This window comes from Malus sylvestris, chromosome 10 (assembly GCF_916048215.2).
Source record: "Malus sylvestris chromosome 10, drMalSylv7.2, whole genome shotgun sequence".
NCBI lineage: Eukaryota > Viridiplantae > Streptophyta > Magnoliopsida > Rosales > Rosaceae > Malus > Malus sylvestris.
This window is the reverse complement of record NC_062269.1, coordinates 36,564,769-36,585,487: the sequence shown is the minus strand read 5'-3', so window position 1 is coordinate 36,585,487 and position 20,719 is coordinate 36,564,769. Positions and strand designations below refer to the sequence as shown.

Below are 20,719 nucleotides of genomic sequence, written 5' to 3'. Positions count from 1 at the left end.
CAGACATGCATCTGGAGCAATGGATCTGAGGAGAGTTGTGAACCTACTTCTCCCAGTGGATGCCGCCCCGGGAGGTGGAGTGGCGACTCATATATAGAAGAATGAACTCTTACTTGAAATTCCTAATACAATTCTTTTCTTCCCGATAAGTCTTGTATCAACATTGCATTTTGCGGTGCATTTTTAAACACATAAGACGTAGTACGAGAGTATGACCATTCTACGGAACATATGTACAGAAACACCTAACAAAGGCAAAAGGACGAAACCTAACCTTTCACCGAGGAGTGAGGAGAAAAATGGGTCTCAAGGGATTATGACGTGACATGACCACAAATTATTGCCTTTCCTATTGGTCGCTGTTGACCGTACCCTGAACTATACCGCGGACAATACGTTACCCCACACGTACTACTACAATTTTACTACGTGCAGCTATACTACTACAAACGACGTCAGTGGTAGAAATGTAATTTTGGACCTTCACCACCATCCTGTTGGTTGTCGGCATTGTTTTCCTCTTATTTTTCTTGTTTTGGATTTCAAAGCTACAGTGCTAGATATTATATATAATGTGTGTGTGTACATTTTTTTGTTCTTCTTGTTGGTGGATATAAAACAAATCTCCTTGAATTAGTCCTCTAGTTTTGGTTATACTTTTGGCTTTTTAGTTTGAGTGTTCATAAAATACAGTTAGAACTTGGTAGTTATAATGTAGTTGCTTGCTTGCTTACAGCGAGGATGTTTGTATATATAGATAGATGGTACAGAGACGGATCTCGGAGTTTTATTTTGATTGGGCGAGGTATAAAAGCTTGGTGTGGTGTTTTTGCCTAGTTTACTTGTTCGTGGGAGGGTGTTAGTGATGATGGCTAGAGGGATTGAAGAAAGAAGTTTGGATAGAGAAAAGAGAAAAAACTGAACAAAGGTGACCAAGACTCGTTGATTTCTGTGGTGGGGGTGGGGCGGGGTAGCCGACGGTGTGGGTGGGGGTCGTAGGTGCCTGCTAGGGTTGTGGGGGTTGTTGGCTGATATATTATTCTTTATTGCTTCATTTTTATTTACACTTCACACACAGTTAATTGGGATTCAATCAAGTGGATATGTGTAAACCTTTAACATTGATGTGTCATATCTTAAAACATTAGATTAATAAAATGGTAAAGATTTAATGAAATATGAGTAAATGAGGAACATATGATGAATACGAAATGTGTAAATGTAGATATTCGAAATTCTACTGTGACTTTAGGTAATAATTATCATTAATATTAAATCAATTAAGTGGTAGGAATTTGAATTCTAGCTAAAGACCAAAAAGTCCAAGTGGAGAATATTACCGTCCCTTTCAAGCTTTAATCGGATTCCTAATCAAGGCCTGTTTAGATTTTAATATCCAATGAAGTTTATATTCGGTATTTAACAAGAAACCAAGATTCTTAAGTTTTTCCTTTTGTTTCATCCTCTCAAATTATTAGCAACAAGAAAATTAAGAAACCTTTTCTTTGAGGAGTGTGCATGTTATTAAAAGTTCTTCTAACATTAGAATATGCATAAAGATATTTATTCTGCATGCTACCTCTATATGATATAATGATCTAAGTCAAAATGTAATAAAATACAAATATGGTTTATATATTATGTTTAGAACTTACTCATCTTTATTTCACAAGATTAAACACATGAACTTTAGTTTACCATCTAAGAGGTCTTAGGTGAGATTGATACCTAAATATAAGAATTAGCACCGTGATTTTTTTTTTTATACACTATTGTCTCACTTGTGTGAGTTCAATACGAGTGAGTTATATATTAAATGTGAGACCATTTTACTTTTTCTTTTTGCATATTTTATGATTGGTCTCTTCTTTTCTCTCTTGTCATTTATTGTATTATTTACATTCATGAGTTCAGTATATTAAACTCATAAATAAGAATCACTCTCATTACACTTAGATTTTCTAGCTCATTGTAGGAGCTTGATTTTTATATTATTGGTAGCATTCTCAACTTTTTTTAACTCAATATGAAAGGCTTAGTATGGATATTGATGTATTAAAAAAATTAGAAAAATACCCTTCTTACCTTACATTGAGAAAAAGGTTTTGCAAGTGAGAATTAGTAGGAACATGACAACTAAATTAATCCCTTAAAAGTGCGTTTATTTTATTTTAGGGCAAAAGACTGTTTACTACCTTCATGTTTCATGGTCATACCTAAAGTGTAAATTTTAGGACAATCTCATACATCCGTTAATCAAACTGTTAAGTCAGCTGTTAACTGTGACGTGGTGCCCATGTGGCCAATGACTTGGCGCCACGTGTCATCCAGTGGAAATTTTAAAAAAAAAATTATAAAATAATATATATATATATATATTATAAAATAAAAAATAAAAATAAAAATAAAAAAACCGAATCTGGGCAGATTCGGAAGAAGAAGAAGAAGGAGAAGGAAGAAGGAGGAAGAAGAAGGAAGAAGAAGAAGAAGGAGAAGGAAGAAGGAAGAAGAAGGAAAAAAAAAAGGAAAAAAACTGGGCAGATTTGAAGAAAAAGAAGAAGGAGAAGGAAGAAGGAGGAAGAAGAAAAAAAAAAAACTGGGCAGATTCGAAGAAGAAGAATGAGGAAGAAGAAGGAAGAAGAAAAAAAAAACTGGGCAGATTCAAAGGAGAAGAAGAAGGAGAAGGAAGGAGGAAGGAAGGAGGAAGAAGAAGAAGGAGAAGGAAGGAGGAAGAAGGAGGAAGAAGAAAAAAAAAAACTGGGCAGATTCAAAGAGGAAGAAGAAGGAAGAAGAAGAAGAAAGAGAAGGAAGGAGGAAGAAGAAAAGAAAAAAAACTGGGCAGATTCAAAGAAGAAGAAGAATGAGAAGGAAGGAGGAAGAAGGAAAAAAAAAACCGGGCAGATTCGAAGAAGAAGAAGAAGGAGGAAGAGGAAGAAGAAGGAAGAAGAAGAAGAAGGAGAAGGAAGGAGGAAGAAGGAGGAAAAAGAAAAAAAAAACTGGGCAGATTCGAAGAAGAAGAAGAAGAAGAAGAAGAAGAAGAAGAAAGAAGAAGAAAGAGGAAGAAGAAGAAGGAGGAAGAAGAAAAAAAAAATGGGCAGATTCGGAAGAAGGAGAAGGAAGAAGGAAGAAGAAGAAGGAGAAGGAAGGAGGAAGAAGAAAGAAATAAAATAAAAAAAAAAAAAAACGAATCTGCTACCCAGATTCAGTCAAAGGAAGAAGAAGGAAGAAGAAGAAGAAGGAAAAAAAAAAAAAACGTTTTTTTTTTTTAATTTATTTATTTATTATTTTATAATATATATATTTTATTTTTTTTTTTAAATTTTCACGTGGATGACACGTGTCGCCCAGTCATTGTCCACATGGGTGCCACGTCACTGTTAACGGCAGACTTAACAGTTTGACTAACGGATGTATGAGACTGTCCCAAAATTTACACTTTAGGTATGACTCTGGGACGAAAAAAACTTGATGTACTAAATGTTGAAAACCACGAAACATAAGGGTAGTAAACAGTCTTTTGCTCTTTATTTTATATAAAACTTATAATTGTTAGGGTATTTTCTAATTTTATATCATTTCAATCGTAAATATAGATTTACATAAAATTATACAAAAAGGCAATAATTAAAACTATGAATTTTATTGTATTATTGTGCCGTGTGGAATTTGAAAACTTTCAATTAGTAGTACGCACCTCTCAATCAGTCAAATCTTTAGTACGAGAAGTTTCAAAAACATTTGGATAAGAGAAGCACCACCGACTCGTGTTACTTATCAAGTGCATTGTATAATTACAAAACATGCAATCGATCTTTTTCTCCAGAAGCTGGAGGAAGACGATAGGTAGGAGTTCAGTTGGGTCCCTTTGAGTGAGCCGAATTAACGACCTAATTGTATGGCCAGAGTTGCAAAATTTTAAGATTCAAACAAGGTGTCTTGCAAGCAGATCACACCCCACCAAATTCGTGGGTCCTCAGCACGTTCTTTGATGATCAAGTTTTGTATTTTTGTATTTTTTTTTGTTTTGTTTTGAAAGAGAATGAGATTTTTTCTTAAAACCAACACAAAATACATACATTATTGCTAGTCTTCTATAAATCTTAATAATATGGTGTGTTTTCAGTATGGGAAGTGTGATCAACAAAATATGAAATGTTAATAAAACAACCTATTAAAATAAAAGAAGTTTTCTATAATTTCATGCAAAGCATAACTAGTCCATCTTGTACGTTTTACAATCTTTTTAAGTAGCTTAAGATAAACTCGTTTAATTTTTTAATTCTTCAAAATACATTTAACTGTTAAATTCAATTATATGCGCTATACATTGATGTATTCAATTTTCATAGCAGAATATCTAAAAAGTTTGTTATGATTTTTAACTTCATTTTCCATTCACAATAATAATTAGAGAGTTTTAATAAAACACTCTAGGTACTGTTCATTTTTAACGAAAATTTTACATTTTTACCTTTTTTTGATACCATTTACTTACACCTTATTTGTCATTTTTCATTAAAACAAAAGTTTTGTTTTGAATTTTTCGTTAGTTTTCCTTAATAATTAACACCAACCATAATTTTTAAGTGAATAAACACTTAATACTACGGTCTAGTGGTATTCTTCTTTATCTGTAAGTGAGAGATTTTAAGATTGATTCTCGCCAAAAGAAAATTTAAACCACTTTATTGCTAACCCATTGTGAAACTAAGCTCACTATCTCTTAATATAAATAATATCGTTTATTTAAAAAAAAAAACATTTAGTATTTAAAAATAAAAAATAAAATAAAAATTAATTGAGTGAAAGAGGAGCGTGCCAGCGTTTAAGCTTGTAGGGCTTTTGATATCGATATTCTTCCTCTGGGGAGAAGGAGGACAAGCGATAGGTGAGGCGTCAAGAGAAAAAGCGACAGCTCACCTCCTAGATTTGTGGGTCCCGATCAATTCCTCTCTCTAGATTTCCTCGTTTACCTTTTTGACGCGACGTGATTGGAATATGGGCTCCCCCCACGCTCGTCTCCACACGCGCGTGGCCCCAGACGCTCATCATTCATCACCATCCATGGTAATCCATTGCTCTCTCCTCTACTACATACCTTTTTGCGTTATGCATTATTCTATCTCCGAGATCAAATCTTCTACACTTAAAATTGTATCATAATTATTGACTCACATGTACTTATAAAATTCAATTTTCTTAACTGTATTATCATAAATTTAATATATGTCAAACATAATTAAGACCACAAAGAGGCCACGTTCATTTTAAATATAGAAGATGTGATCTCCCCTTCCCTTCCCCTTCCTTAATAAAGTCTCCAAAATGGAGGCAGATTGTCTGCCCTTCTATTACCATGCCCTTCCCATTCCCTCTTACATTGTGCGGTCACGGTTAAGCCACGTTAACATTTTATATTGATTTTTTTATAGAGATAATAAGACATGTTAACGTGACTTAACCATGACAGCACAATGTAGGAGATGATGGAAAGAGCATGGTAAAATGAGGGCAGACAATCTGCCTCCCTCCAAAATATGTGGATATTCTCAAAACTCATGAAGGTTGACTCGACATGAACTTTACCTAATATTCCAAACAAAAAAAAGTGTATATTTCAAGTGCTTCAAGAGTTTTCAATAGAAGAATACTTGGCTACTCAAACTTGTTGGTTGTTGATTTATAAAATTTCATGTTTATAATTGAAACCGTTTATATTATAAATCATTCTGTAAATATCGTATTTGCAAAAAATCAATTAAAACTAAGGTTGTTTAGTCATTAAATTGTATCAATACAGATAAATGGAATTGATAAAGGTACTACGAACTTTCTATGTATATGCTACAATGGATTGACTAAATAACCTTAGTTTTGATTCATTTTTTTCGTGATGATCTTTACAAAGTGTTAGTAGTTGGAACAAGGATAGTCGGTGGACCACATAGTGAGACGGACCTAAGCAGGCTACTATAATTTGTTTCTTGATAATTAAGGTAAAATTTCATCTCAAATTTCTTACACAATTCTAATTCTAAACTAAATTAGCCAAGGCTTTTGTGTGCATGCAACTCTTATTTCCTATTGGTGATGGTGATGATGGAAAGAACCATAGCCCATGCTCAAAAAGCTTTAGAATTGATACAAATCAACTGATCAAGCCCAAACATTTGTCTTGCTTGTACAAGTGCATAGGGGAATAGTGAAAAAGCACAATGTCAATTTGGTATGACCAAAACCCTAATTTCTTCACTAATAAGAAGCATTCACCCATATGATATTGACCTATTTTGTTTATTGTTTAGTTAAAAAAAGTTGTGTTACAACTTCATGTCAAGTGTTAGTCAACTTCGAGCTGATGTATTTGTGTTGAGTTCGAGTACACCTTTAATTAGACATGATAGAAAAACGACAAGACGACACAATTAAACTTTGAAGCATATGATCCTAATTGGACGATTAGAGTTTACACTAAGCAAATGAGGAATATGGAAAAAGTATATAACATGACATGCAAATGGGCAGGCAAAGACTAACAAACAGATGATTAGCATGGAGCCCATGTGTTAATCATGATTAAGTGTGGGCTGTAACCAAGAACATACACTAATTAACGAAAACGAAAGGTCGAAAGGCCGAAAGGGCACTTAGTTAATGATGACGATTAGCATAATTAAAAAGGATTAAAACCACTAGTGAGGACTGTGGAGGGAGTGTCCCTTCTCAAAAATATGATCGCATCCAAACAGCATACAATGCTGGAAAGACACAAACACAGAATCAAACATAGTTGACCAAATAGAAATAAAAATGGTGGGAAGGGAGGGGGGCAAGGCAAGAAAGCAAGCCAGCATTACTTAGATTTGTTCTTGACCATGTTTTGGGTGACAGAAACTGTCGTCATTAGTAAAATCTGCTTTGATTAGTTCTGATGTTTTGCTGCCAGCAGCATCCCTAATCATTTCTCCATCATCTCTTACTTTCAAGTCAAATATTTATATATATGTATGTATGTATGTGTGTATATACAGACTATACAGTAATCAAGGTTTGTGTCCCGATTAGTCAAAATCTAATTGGGGACATAAGCACAGACTATACAGTAATCAAGGTTTGTGTCCCGATTAGTCAAAATCTAATTGGGGACATAAGCAGAACCCTAATAATAATGTGTCTTCGTTTAGGTATTAGTGTCTGCATAAACCTGCTTAGGGTTTATACTCAATGCATGATCAACAAATAAATAATAAATGATGTATTTCTCTTTTATATAAATAATACTCTACTTTAACGAAAATCAGGAATTAGACTAAACCACAATACGAGTTAGTTACAGTTAAAAATCAAATTAAACATAAATATTATACGTTATACGTTCTCATTAAGAATCCGTGCATATATATTTTTAATGATTTATTAACATATTTGATCATTTGGGGTCCAACTAAGAATCTGTGCTCATACCTAATGGGTCCACTTCATAAACCCATCAACTTTGACCCCTGAAAGCATGAAATGTTTTTAATTAACTTGTTCCAAAGCTTTAAGTTTTGGTTTTTGTATATTGATGGCTGAACCTAAACAGAATAAGTGGGATCCAAATGATTATTATATTTAATTGAGTGTTAATGTGAAGCAAAGAAGAGGTTAATATAATTAAAAGCACTTTTATGATCTTGCAGAGGCATCAGATAGATAGTGTAGGCCAGAGGGAAATTCATTAATTAATTAAGGTGAATTTCAATTAGCTAAGCACCTGAGCATCTTGATTAGCAAATACTTAATTTGTTCTGGAAGTCACTGAGTGGGCAATTTGCTGACGTAAGAGAATCTAACCTGATGCCAAAACCTAGAAGAGCTTTTGCTCTCGTGATCCAGAAATATTTTACTTTAATCATCACATTTTACGCAATATTATATATCATAACATATACTTTGTTATATTATTTATTCATGCATGAATTAGTAACACTCTGCGACGTTAAGAAGCTAATAGTCAAAAGTTTCTCCTCGTTGTTTATCTGTGTTCTTTTTTGCTGAATATTTTAATATATGTTTTCTTGCACGGAATCGTTGAAGACTTTTTGGTTTTTGTTACTGAAAATTATGAACCGATTCTTTTCGATTGGCCTGGCTTTTTCTATACAACGTTGGACGATCCATTTATATGTGGGCCGTTGTATCTTGTAAGGCTCACACTTGCATTGCCCCTGAAGTCATGGACATAAACTAGTTTGTCAAACAGTATTTCTGGTTTGGAAAAATTATTATGGAAACTTTTAATACAATAGAAGTGTTTTCAATCCCTTAATATTATAACACGTATATTAGTACACAGAAAACCCTAAAAATTCATCCCATCATACCACATCAACCCATGCAAATGGGATATAACCTCTCAATAACGAGGTGACAATTTTTTTTTTTCCTTCTAAAAATGAAAAAAATGATGCATGTCTCACTAAAGAAGTTTTTATTTTTTTAACAAACGATATTATCTACACCAATGAGGAGGGGTGGGGTTAACTTCATTATAGACTAGCAATAACGTGGATCGAATTCACATTTGGCGAGAATCGAACCTAATACCTCTCACTAAAGAAGTTTTTGTTTTTTTTTTGTTTTTGTTTTTGTTTTTAATAAACGATATTATCTACACCATTTACACTAAGGGGGAGGGGTGGGCTTAGCCTCATAATGGGCTAGCAATAACGTGGATTGAATTCGCATTTGGCGAGAATCGAACCTAATACCTCTCACTGAAGAAGTTAAGGCTTCACTGTAAAACAATTGGCAATATAGGAAGAGTTCAACTACTTATAAGCACATATAGAGTCTCTACTTTTTCCGATGTGGGATTCACTCTCAACACGTCCTTTCATGTGTGACAACTTTTTAAGTCTAGCATGTGGACAACATAGATTGGGTGGCGTAGAGCACGTGTGACCAGCTTTGATAACATGAAGAAATCGAGGCTCCACAATAAAACTAATTGGCAATATGGAAGAGTCTAACTACTTATAAGTACATGTAAGTCCCTCCTTTCCACAATGTAGAATTCATCCTAAACTCCTGTGAGAACCTGTATTTTTAAAATATAGAACAAATGGTATTTTAAAACTACTATGATATTAGTTTTTGCATTTTGCTGTCAACTTCTAGTCGATAGTTTCTTACAATTAGCAAGGTGTAGTCTTGCAATTGAAGTCTATCCCATTTTGCCTGGAGGTGTCCAACACTGAGATGGCTTCCTTCATAGTCCAACACGCAACACTTCATTTTCTTAACAGCTATTATATTTACAACGAGGTGTGAGGTTTTGAGACATTCCATTGACACCACCAGCTTCCACCATTGTTGGCAAAGCCACGTGTGTTAATTCCAAGTCATCTACCCCATGCACAACGACACCTTGAAACCCACTTGTCAACTGGCCATTCGTCAGTTACATTTCTATCCCTAGATATAATATATTTTACACTGTAGGGAGCGGACCCTTTCTACTATAAATAGAGGTTGCATTTCATTCTTTTATTCACCATTTTTTAGGAAACATATGTTGGCTGCTAGGAAGCCATGCATGTATGTCCGTGTATGTGTGCGTGTACATACACACACACACAAGTGTGTGTGTATACATTATATATGTTAGAGAGAGAGAGATTAGAAAATAAAATAAAGTAATACATGGCATTAGAAAGTGATGAAGGAGCTTGCTCAAGTATGTGGAACTTAACTATTTTATAGTGACGTGGATAAGTAAGTGGAGCTTAGCTATTCTGGTAGTTCCATGGATCTTTGTTTTATCTTGGAATCCAGGTAGGGGAAATATGGCAGACCTTTACGGAGATTGGCTTTATTAAATTTCGTGAAGTATTATATTATTATTATCGATCTTGTATCTGGTTTACTAATTGGACAAATACTGCTCTTGCGTGTTTACTTGTTATTGGTTATGGAATTATTGCTGGAATGCTATTCGTTGAGAATATACTGTGATATATGTGAAAGATGAAATGACATTATTTGTGCATGATTCATGTTGATGTGGCTGGAATTTCAGTATTTAGATTGGAAGTATGGAAATGAGGGTAGTTGGAAAGGATCTTTTGTGTAGTTGAATCTATTCATTGTGAAACCAGTTCTAGGCGAGCCCGATGTGCACATTAGAATAGGATCGACGGGAATTGTTAATGTGGGTGATTTGGGCTGGAGATCAATGAATTATATAAGATGACTAGCAAAAGGGGTTTATGAACTTGGGATATCATATGGGGGTTAGTTTCTATAATAGAACATTCGAACCACCTTTGCAGGGGTAAAATGTATGGTATGGGACATGCAGGTCTGCGTGTTTTATTATATAAATTAACAGGGATTACCGAAGAGGTTGCATTGCATTCATGCATTGTTATCATTTATAATTTGATATTTGGCTATGTGATTTCATGACACTTAATTTAATATTGTCAATTTACTGTGATAAGGTTATGTCCCTACCGAGCTATGCAGGTTTAAGAACTAAACAGTCAAAAAGGGTAGACGGGATGAGATCGGATTAAGTGTGAGGATATAATTTAGTATTTATTTATTTTAGTCTTGTAGAGAATCCTGAATTATTTTTATAAGAGGAATTTCATATTTTTCCACCTATCTTCACTTTCCTTTTATTTAATTTTACTTTTAGCTTGCGCGCCGGATTCAGATTCGAGATTTTTCCTATTGACCTCGGGTCCGGGGTTGTGACAACTCCATAAATGGAAAATTATTTTTGTATATTATTTTTCTCTTTTTACAAACCTCTAGTTATACGACCGATCCTACTTAATGGAATAAAGCTTTGTTGTTCTTTGTGTTTTTCTCTTTTTACAAACCTCTTATCTATATTTTTCCATTGATTCTTCTTTGATTTATTCCATCCAAAGACCAGAAATAAACAGTGTTATGCAGAGAGAATAAAAAGGCGTGTGCGCTTATAAAATTGTGTGAGAGAAGTTTCCCTGCAAGAAATGCACGGGGACTTTCTTAGAGTTCCGATCACAATTCCCCTTGATCATCAGTAACTTTCATTCATATAGAAAATTGTGTAACTTCTGTCTAATTTATATTTAACTTAGTTTTACTGCTGGACTACATATTGCACGCACCTACATCTTCATCGCCTACTTCTCTGTGAATCTCAAAAAGCCAAAATCTTCCAAAGAACGTAATTTTACACGTCTTCCTCAAAGTCCATCAGAAAATCAGTTAAGTTCTCTGAATCGTCTACAGCTTCTTCCAAAGACATGCCGTCGTTCTTTTTTGGTTTATCCTGCAGGATTGAGAGAAAAAATTACTTAGGAAATACATTTGCTTGAAACGGATAAGAAATGGTAAGCATGCAAATGCAAGTTTAACCAGCTAGCGTTCGATAATCTTTGGTTGCTGTGCACAGAGATCCCAGACCATCCACTACAATACAAGTACGTCATAAAACCCGATATTGAAATAATATCATATGGCAACCAGACATTTAGATAAATGACATTTGGATATGTCAAAACCACCAAAAGTTTTAATACGAAAACATGCCGCAAAACTGAGAAATGAGAATCACCTTTGACTTGGTAAGCTCAGGAGTAGTTTTCAAAACACTCCAGTTGCGTGTGATTTTCTCTCCTTGTTCATCAACCTCGGTTTCACTATCTTCTCCTTCATCCTATTATAAACAGTTCAAATAAGATTTCAGTTTCATACATAACAACCATAACTGGATTACAAGTATGCTGGATAACTACATTTAACCAGCATCAGTGTCGGTGTAAGAACATGCAATATGGAACTGATGTATCTGAAGCAATTAAACTTACATCTTCACCGATGTCAACTGCTTGTGCCATTGCTTCTTCTATATCAGGCGCCTGCCATATAAGAGTTAAACAAAGAACAGCTGGATTAGATGTTTTGCTTCCACACATTCTATTACGATTCAAATCTTCCAATCAAATAAAGTTTTTGGCAATAAGCTACAATAGACATATTTTGACATTTGGTTGCAGACATGATCAGTGTTTATTATGTCGTCATTATATCATCGTTGTGTTGTTGTTATGTCAGTCATGATGTGTCATCGGGATATCATCAAACTGTTGTTGTTACTAAAAACCGATCATTTCTGCAAACCAAATGTCACAATATGTTTACTGTAGCTAGTTTCCCTAAAGTTTTGTACATTTACTTTAGGATTATAACCAGAATATGCAGCAGGTCTTTAACGAACAAGGGCAGGATCTCATATATAAGATGCTCTTTGCACTATAGGGGTTGAATACGATAATGGTTGTCACTAATTAGGAAAGGCATTGCCCGAACTCAGGATAGGTATATCGTATCGATGCTGAACTTTTTATGAATGCATGCATGAGCCTTTGTTTGTCAGTACACTCCACATGTGGAATCGTTGCACAGCGGAGAGGTGGCAAATCAACCCATCGGGTTGCTAATGCTTAATGGGTAATCATTAAGACCCATTCAATTTGATTTCACCCCAATGGGTTGATTTGCCACCTTAGACAGCCCTTTACTGGGAGTTTACCACCCAGGCATTATGCAGTGAACCTATCTGTTGTGTTGATTTTTAGTCCAAATGGACAAAAAATGACACATTTAAAATCCATAGTATCACTCAAGGAGCTGACCCAAAGCTCACAAGGAGAAGAGCAAGCTCTGGAAAATTGATGACTTGGAGAAAGACTAATAAAGCTTCGTTTAACAATGGAGTGGAATCGAGAGAGTATTTTCATATGATAACAAGAAATAGTTCACTGTGTGCACATTCTCTGTTATTCGAGTTTCTAGACAGATAGTTCATCAGACTAACTAAACTTTACACAGTCAATTGATTACCTCAAGCTCTTGAGTCTTCTCTTTTGACAGAATTTTCTCAAGCTCCTCCCTTGATATGATTTTTTTGTGCTGATTACAGAGCAGGAAAGTAAGAAAGTAAGTAAAAAAATAATGATACAGCAGATGCTATAGAAATCCAGTAAGCCAAATAATAAAAAGAAAAAGAAAAAAAAAAGGGGAATGTGAAAAGTGCTGACCTCCTTCAGAAAAGACAGCATATCTGGTGTCGGTTCATGAAAATCTGCGCCTCTGTAATCAATCACTTCATCTGGATCTTGAATATAGTTCACAGTTGGGTAAACAGGATCTCCGCCCCATACTGCAAGGCCAAATAAATTAGTCAACAAACTAAACCGCATCATTAAACATGTTTAATGAAACTACAGTGTAACTGGTGAATAACAGATGACAAACTAAAGTACTGAATTAAAAATGTACAAGAATGCATCACTTATCCATTTACGATAAAATGAATTAGAAACCTTTTTTAAATGAACTGAACTCTCTCAGGGGTCGAAATGATTAATGGTGATATAAAGAACGTATTTCATGATAATAATGCACAAAATTATCAGCTTTAGAGTGAGTACTTTGCTTTATTTGATCTTCTCGCATACGCATTGCTAAGGGGTCCCTACGTATACGGGTATCTGTTCCCATCATTATGCGATACTCTCGATCTGTTTGATGAGAAAACATTTCAATTAGTTGGGTTGTTTCATTTTCACCAGTCTCTTCATAATGTTTCTGAACAGCTTCTCGAGAAGTGTCCCTTTTCCACGCTTTTACCCATTCCGAATAGTATGCAAGTGGACCTGTTCTATCCAGTCTCTCTTGTTCCGCTTGAAGCCTACAAATTCAGCAGTTACTTGAAAATTCCATATAAGGAAAAGAAAAAAAACTCCATAGAACTTTTAAGTGAATATTATAAGGTCACAAGGCAATCACTACATGTAAACAAACTAAGACAGAGAAGCAGGTGCAAGGAAAAGCCTAACCTAAATAAATCCTAAACTAAGACACAAACCACTCTAAGTTGACAATGCAAAAGTCCCAAGAGAGACTTCCATAAGCAAAGGATTCGAAAACCAAGAGCTGAGCACTGGAACCATCCTTTCCTCTCTTTAGTTTGATTAATGTTTCTCGATCGTTATCACTCTCCTTTATAGTTAATACAATACTGTCCAAAAGATGACAAAACCAATAATCAATATTCACCAGATCCTAGTTTTCTTTTGCTTCAGTTACATACATAATCCTATACTACATATATATGTCTGCTCATATAATATTATATTTGCATATACAGAAGATTACTATATTATTCATCAATTATACCTTTCTTCCTTGAAAAGATGTCGTCTTGCTCTGTAAAGTGAAGTTTCAGTCAATGTTGGATTTTCACCATAAAGCTTTACCTGCCCAGTCTCTGCCATTGCTTTGAGGAAAACCTGAAGAAGTTGAAAGACAATATCAACGTGAAAGTCAAAGACCACTTTCCTTCTGATATTCCAGTTCCCCAGTTAGTTTATGAATTGATTACATGGGCGCTTTAACAACAAATGAGCGTATATTGATATCATCCATATATATAATACAAGCAGCATTGCTTTTTGTGACAACCTCATGTAAACAAGATCCAAATGTTGAAATCCAAAATGATATGCATGGTTCAAATCACCTATACATAAAAAATTTGGCTTACAAATCCCTTGAATATGGCCCGTGAGACTTAAATCATAATTTTCAAATTAAATACAACATTATCATATTTCTCCATTTTATATACGGAAGTACTAACCGTTTCAGAATCGGGTCGTCTCCTTTGCCATCTGGACCAATTTTCTTTCTCTGGTTTTCTCCAGTTCCACCATAGTTCATCACTTGTGAGTGGCTCACCTAATGGCTTCTTTGTTTCTGGATCAATAAAGGGATGAGGACGTCCGAGTTTCTTGTCCAGGTCAAATCCTGTTTCTTCTTCTTTTTCAGGTTCAGTCTGATAGACAACATATTCAGATGGGGTATCTTTAGGATCCTCTAGTGCGTCCTCTGAAGTTTCTGGTTCCAGCAGTTCCACTGCCACTGTATCACTTGACTCTACACTTTGCTCTGTAGATTCACCGGCAGCAACTGATGTTTTATTCTTCCTCCTCCTACTTCCAGGATCTTTACCATAAGATGGTGACCCAACTGACTTACCAGTGGGCTCAGGAGCCCTGGCAGCCCTAACTCGACTAGCTGTGCCTTCAGGCCAATAATCCTGCCCTGGAATGCTGGCACGAGCACCAGATGCAGGTTCAAGCTGCCCAGATGTTGAGTCCATATAACTATCGTAGGGTGGACGCTCAATAGAGACCTCTTTGGAGGACTCATCATCCTTCTCACACTTTATACAATGAAGTAAAGGTGCCCTCTTTGGCAATAGATTCGAGCCAACTCTAACTTGGAATAATCCAACTGGAAATGAACTTACAGTTGATGCCTGTACTATGCACATAAAATTATATATGACCAAATTAGCATGACGATAAATGGCTAAAAAAACCAATCAAGCTAAGAAGGAAAAGTTTAGCGGCAATGAAGTGTCTTTTATATTACAAATCACCCATGTTTAATTACTAAAGAAATCATTTCACATTGAAATAGAGATTGAGTATCGAAAGCCTAAAATTCAAGCAACACAAATAATAAAAATTAAAAGAAAAACAAGAAGAAATCCATAATAACCGGAGAGGCGTAGACACAAACACATATGTGTATATGTAAAGTTGAATAAATTGAGAAGAATATAAACCTTGAAGTGATTGAAACATGGCTTCCCAGAAGCATGGCTCTGTGCTGAGACTACACCTATCAATCCCCTATCTGACAAAAGCACACCACCAATTGTGAAAAAAACGATACAAAAAAGTTTAGGGGGAGAGAAGGCTACCCCATCTCACGGCCAGCGGCCAGGCACACCACAAGCCGCTTTGAGGACTTCATACAAAATTATATTCGTTATTAAATAAGAACAAATGAGCACACCTTGATACAGCCAAGTTCCTGGTAGAGATGCCATTTTTCACTTCAACGCAGCATAAATATCACCAAAATCTGAAGGAAAAAAAAAAAAAAAAACCCAATTTGACAAATTTACACTATAACTGCTTTAATTGCAAAGAAACCGAAAAGTTCTAATCTTGCACTACAAATCATTTTGTAACAAAGAAAAAAGTGGGAAAAAGGTACAACTGAAATGAACTGAACTGAACTTTGAGGGAATGAAATGCACCTTTATATTCCGAATTTTGAAAACTGGAGTTGGAGAGCTTGGTTCAACTGCGGGCTAGCGATTCGTTTCTGTAGAGACGAAGGTTTGAATTGGTGTTGGGGATTAAAGTTCGGAGCTTTCGGTTATGGGGTCACCCGCCCCAGAGTGGGAAGTGAGGACGGAGAGGGCGACTGAGAGACAGGGTTTTGGAAAATTGGATAAGGGGCTTTGCTTTTATTTATTTAATTTTCTACTTTAAATAGTCCAACATGACTTTACTTAATAAGAAAAATCTTCAAACAATATGATTTCACGTTGCTTATCACGTCAAATAATTGTGATACAAAGTTTTTATCATTTTGATAATTTTCTTTTGGATACAAGACATTCGTCACGTCATTTGTAAAACGTTTAAGTTTGAGATTTATAAATTTTAAGTATCATTCTCCTTGGTTCTAATCAATCGTAGCGTTGTTTTAATATTTCAATTCAATTATACAAGGTATTGTTAAGCAACATATTAAGTTGCAGTGTAATATCACAGAGAAGACGAAGAGGTTTTAGAGATAGAAAGATAGAGAGAGACAGAGAGAGAGAAAGAGAAATGAATTGTAGTTATGATGTAAACATTACAGAATTACTCTAGTTACAATTGTTATATAGTCTTCCATATATCTTATTCACTAAGACACCTTATCCTTCTTATAACAACCACACTGATCTTATAATAACCACACTAATCTCTTGACACTTGTCACTGTATCTAACCATCTATTATATATACTGTTAACATCCTCCCTCAAGCTCAGGAGAAGGACCACGAAGCCTGAGTTTGCAGCAATGAGCACGAAAAAGTGGTGCAGATAGGCCATTTGTCAGAATATCAGCAAATTGCTCATTAGAGGATACAAACTAAATGTGAAGTAACTGTTGGGCAACCCTGTCGCGAACAAAATGGACATCAATCTCAATATGTTTGGTTTGTTGATGCATCACTGGATTACAAGTCAGAGCAATAGCCGAGAGGTTATCACAAAACATAATGGATGGAGTCGAAACTGCAATCTGCAGAAAAGTAAGAATCTGTCTTATCCAATCAAGCTCAGCGGCTGTTGTAGCAAGTGCACGATACTCAGCTTCGGTATAAGAGCGAGAGACAATGTTATGCTTCTTTGATGACCACAAGATGGGATTACAACCCAAGAAAACAACCAATCCTGTTGTAAATCGTCTATCATTCGGATCCCCTGCCCAGTCCGCATCACTAAAAGCATTTAATTCCAAGTCGCCCTTAAGATATTGAATACCATAATGTTGAGTACCGTTAAGATACCGTAATATCCTTTTCACAGCCAAGTAATGGGACTTCATGGGACACTGCATGAACTGAGCAACTTGATGCACCGAAAAAGCAATATCAGGTCTTGCAGCTGGTCTTGACATTGGTAGTGGATATAACCCATTACTGCACTGGCCCTTGTACAGAATCCTCCATGTGGCTTTGTCCTGAATCCAGAAATTAAAAGCATCAAAGATTAGCCAACAATGGTTATCTAGACAAATTATGTGCACAGACAACAAATTCTGAGTAATGTTAGAAACATAGAAAACGGAATTAAGCTTTAAGTTTTGAGTAGGGGTATGAATGATAGAAGAACCAATGTGTGAAATTGGTAAACCTGCACCATTCGCAGTTTGAATTGTCTTTGTGGATAGGAATGGAGTAGCCAATGATAGATTCTGTAAGTCTGCAGTTAGGTGATTTGTTGCCCCTGAATCTGTAAGCCAGAACTGCTGAGATGAAGCATTTGATGTTGGAGTAGATGAGGAAGAGTTTACATGCATTGCAGTCATTTGAGAAGTATAACCAGAAATATTGGCATTTCGAAAATGACAGAACTGAGCAGTGTGATTCTTCTTGCCACAGATTTGACAGCCATCAACTACAACAACATCAGTATTTCGAAACCGACAGGTATCAGCAAGGTGACCAATTTTTCCACATATTTGGCAGGCTGATTGTGTTGGAGGAGCACCAAGAATACCAGGAGCAGTAGTTGTGTAGGTATTTCGGGAATTCCCAAATCGAGAATGAATATTATAGTTGAATTTTCCTCGACCCTTGTTCTTGATGTAATTATTCTTGAAATATGTATGTTGCTGAAGTGAGACACCAGAGACACTAGAAGATTGATGTGTTGAATATCCGGGACTTGGATTGGCAGAAACCCCTTGACTATGATCACCAGAATACATATAGGGTGAAAAAGAGGAATTCTTGGAACCAGATTCAGAGTTCTTGGCAATCATTGCAGATAGAAATGGCGTAACAGCTGTATTCTCAATCATTGCTTCTTCAGCAAGCAACTGAGACCTCAGATCTTTAAGAGAAATAACATTATCTCGACCTCGAATGATAGATCGGATGGTATTATATTCTCCTAATAAGCCATTAAGAGTTAGAATGACAATATCATCATCCTCGAAATGGACTCCGGCAGCTGCCAAATAATCATGAGCGACCTTGATCCTCTGCAAGAATTGAGATATAGAATCAGGGCCTTTCTTGATATTCTGTAACTCAGACTTCATTTGGAATATGGTTGCACGAGTAACAATAGAGAATTGCTCATTGAGACGAATCCATAGATCCCGAGCATTGGTGCTTCCAATGACACATGAAATAGCGGATGGAGAAAGTGTTGGAAGTATGCCCACAAAGCCACTAATTTGATGTAATAGCTTTTGGAATACTTAATGTATTAAACTTTTATATGTTTAATGTAGGGCAAAGCTTATTGTTAATCACTATTTATTGTATCATGTGTTTAAGCAATAAGGGAATCCAAGGGATGTATTTGATCTAAGAGACAAGTGATCTAAGTGAGTTAGATTATCGAGACCATTCTCTTATGTTCATTCCTAAAACGTTCCTAGCCATAGGATTGCCAATTGGGCATTGACAATCCGCTAAGGTTAGTATGTGTTATGTTGACTCAAACGTGAGTATGAACTAGTCTCAAGTCATTTGGTGTTGGACACTAAGACAAACACATAGGTGCTCGAAAAAGGTAATCGAGTACACTGAACGACGATCAAAAGAGAGTTCGAACATACATGTCATGTATGAACTCTAAAGTTACAATATGCAAAGTAATCCTTTGACCTGAGGCATCATAGATGTCTAATGGTTAGGTCCTTGATCTTTGATCATGTCAACGGCATTCCTTCGGATTGTCCACGGCATTGTTGGGGTCAAGCTATCTAGTCATGTAGGCATATGAATGCACAACAAGGGATCTCTAACCTTCCATGGTGGAGGGAGAATACTCTAAGATATGATTCTAAAGTCTTTGGCCAAAGCAAATGAATATGACTTAGGAAGTTTGTTCCAAATCATATTCAAATGAATCATATAGGAAAGTATCACATTGGATAGTAGACATGAAACAAACTATCACTTAAACAATGTGATTAAGAGTATTGTATTAGAGAATGACCGTATTGCATTGTAGTTGTAACTGGATAGGTTCTCCAATCAATTCTACTTAGCTTGGGTAACCATGATATGCTGCTAGGTGTCACTCATGGTTTGTGGAAGCCCTGAAGATTAGCAAACACTAATCTTAAGGGAGAATTGAAATGTGGTTTCAATTCACAATCGATCGTTAAGAGTAACATCGCCCACTGCCTCGCTAATTGGAACCTAATGGATCGCACACCACATAAGGATGTTAGTGAAGAAATTATATGAAATGGATAAGCAATTAAATGGTTTAATTGAAGAATGGTCAAAGTTAATTAATTAGTTAATTAATTATACGAAAGGTTCGTATTGGGCTTTTAAGTTAGTTTGGGCTTCGGGGTCCAAAATTGTTTTGGTCCACTAGGCCCATTATGTTTAAGTTGTATGATAACTAAAACAAATATGGGCATTTAGCCCAATAACAAAAGGAGGCCGGCCATAGCAAGGGTAGTGGGAAATTTTGCTTAATTGCAAGTTTGCCACTAACCTAAGAGATGAAGTATAAAGTCATCTTTATAGCTTTGTTTCTCATTAGGGTTTTCTAATAGAAATTGGGTGAAACATTTTTCTCTCATTTTCTACATAGAGGCCGGCCACTTATAGGATTTTTACTAGCATCTAAAATCTCTCTAAGTCATCCATATCATCTTCACAAGATACAACCTTGGTGAAGAGACTTAGAGACATCAAGCTTTTGGTGTTTTGGAGAACAAATCCTTTTTCCTCAAATCATCAAAGGAGCACTAAAGGGAGGAAAACACAAGGAGGATTCAAGGAGCTTGGAGGTGACTTGAAGGCCCTCCACTTGGGTGAATCCCTTGTGTAAACAAGGATGAGCTTCAAGGGTAAAGAATCACTAAATCTTTACTTCTCTTTAATGTTGTTAAAGAGTTTATTTTGGTTCACCATATACTAGGCTTTGAAAGTCATGGGTTTTATGAATTGTTTTTGGATGCATGTCTACTTTAAAGTGTTAATAGCTTGCATATGTATTCAAATGTTCATACTTGTTCTTAGCTAGGACAAAATTTTTCCTTCAGAAAGGGTGACAGTAA

The 20,719-nt window shown here is 35.6% G+C and overlaps 1 protein-coding gene across 1 annotated transcript; it reads right to left on the bottom strand.

Annotated features, from left to right (window-relative positions):
* Positions 1–11,049: 11,049 nt before the first annotated feature.
* Positions 11,050–16,379, bottom strand: LOC126585608 (protein PLASTID TRANSCRIPTIONALLY ACTIVE 12, chloroplastic-like). Its single transcript, XM_050250065.1, has 11 exons — positions 16,160–16,379; positions 15,913–15,981; positions 15,680–15,750; positions 14,687–15,367; positions 14,224–14,336; positions 13,476–13,735; positions 13,083–13,204; positions 12,886–12,954; positions 11,850–11,900; positions 11,597–11,698; positions 11,050–11,311 (listed from the first exon to the last, which is right to left on the bottom strand). Exons 2-11 carry the CDS (start codon positions 15,944–15,946, stop codon positions 11,213–11,215), a joined length of 1,602 nt encoding a protein of 533 aa, XP_050106022.1. The 5' UTR covers positions 15,947–15,981; positions 16,160–16,379; the 3' UTR covers positions 11,050–11,212.
* Between the last annotated feature and the right edge of the window lie 4,340 nt (positions 16,380–20,719).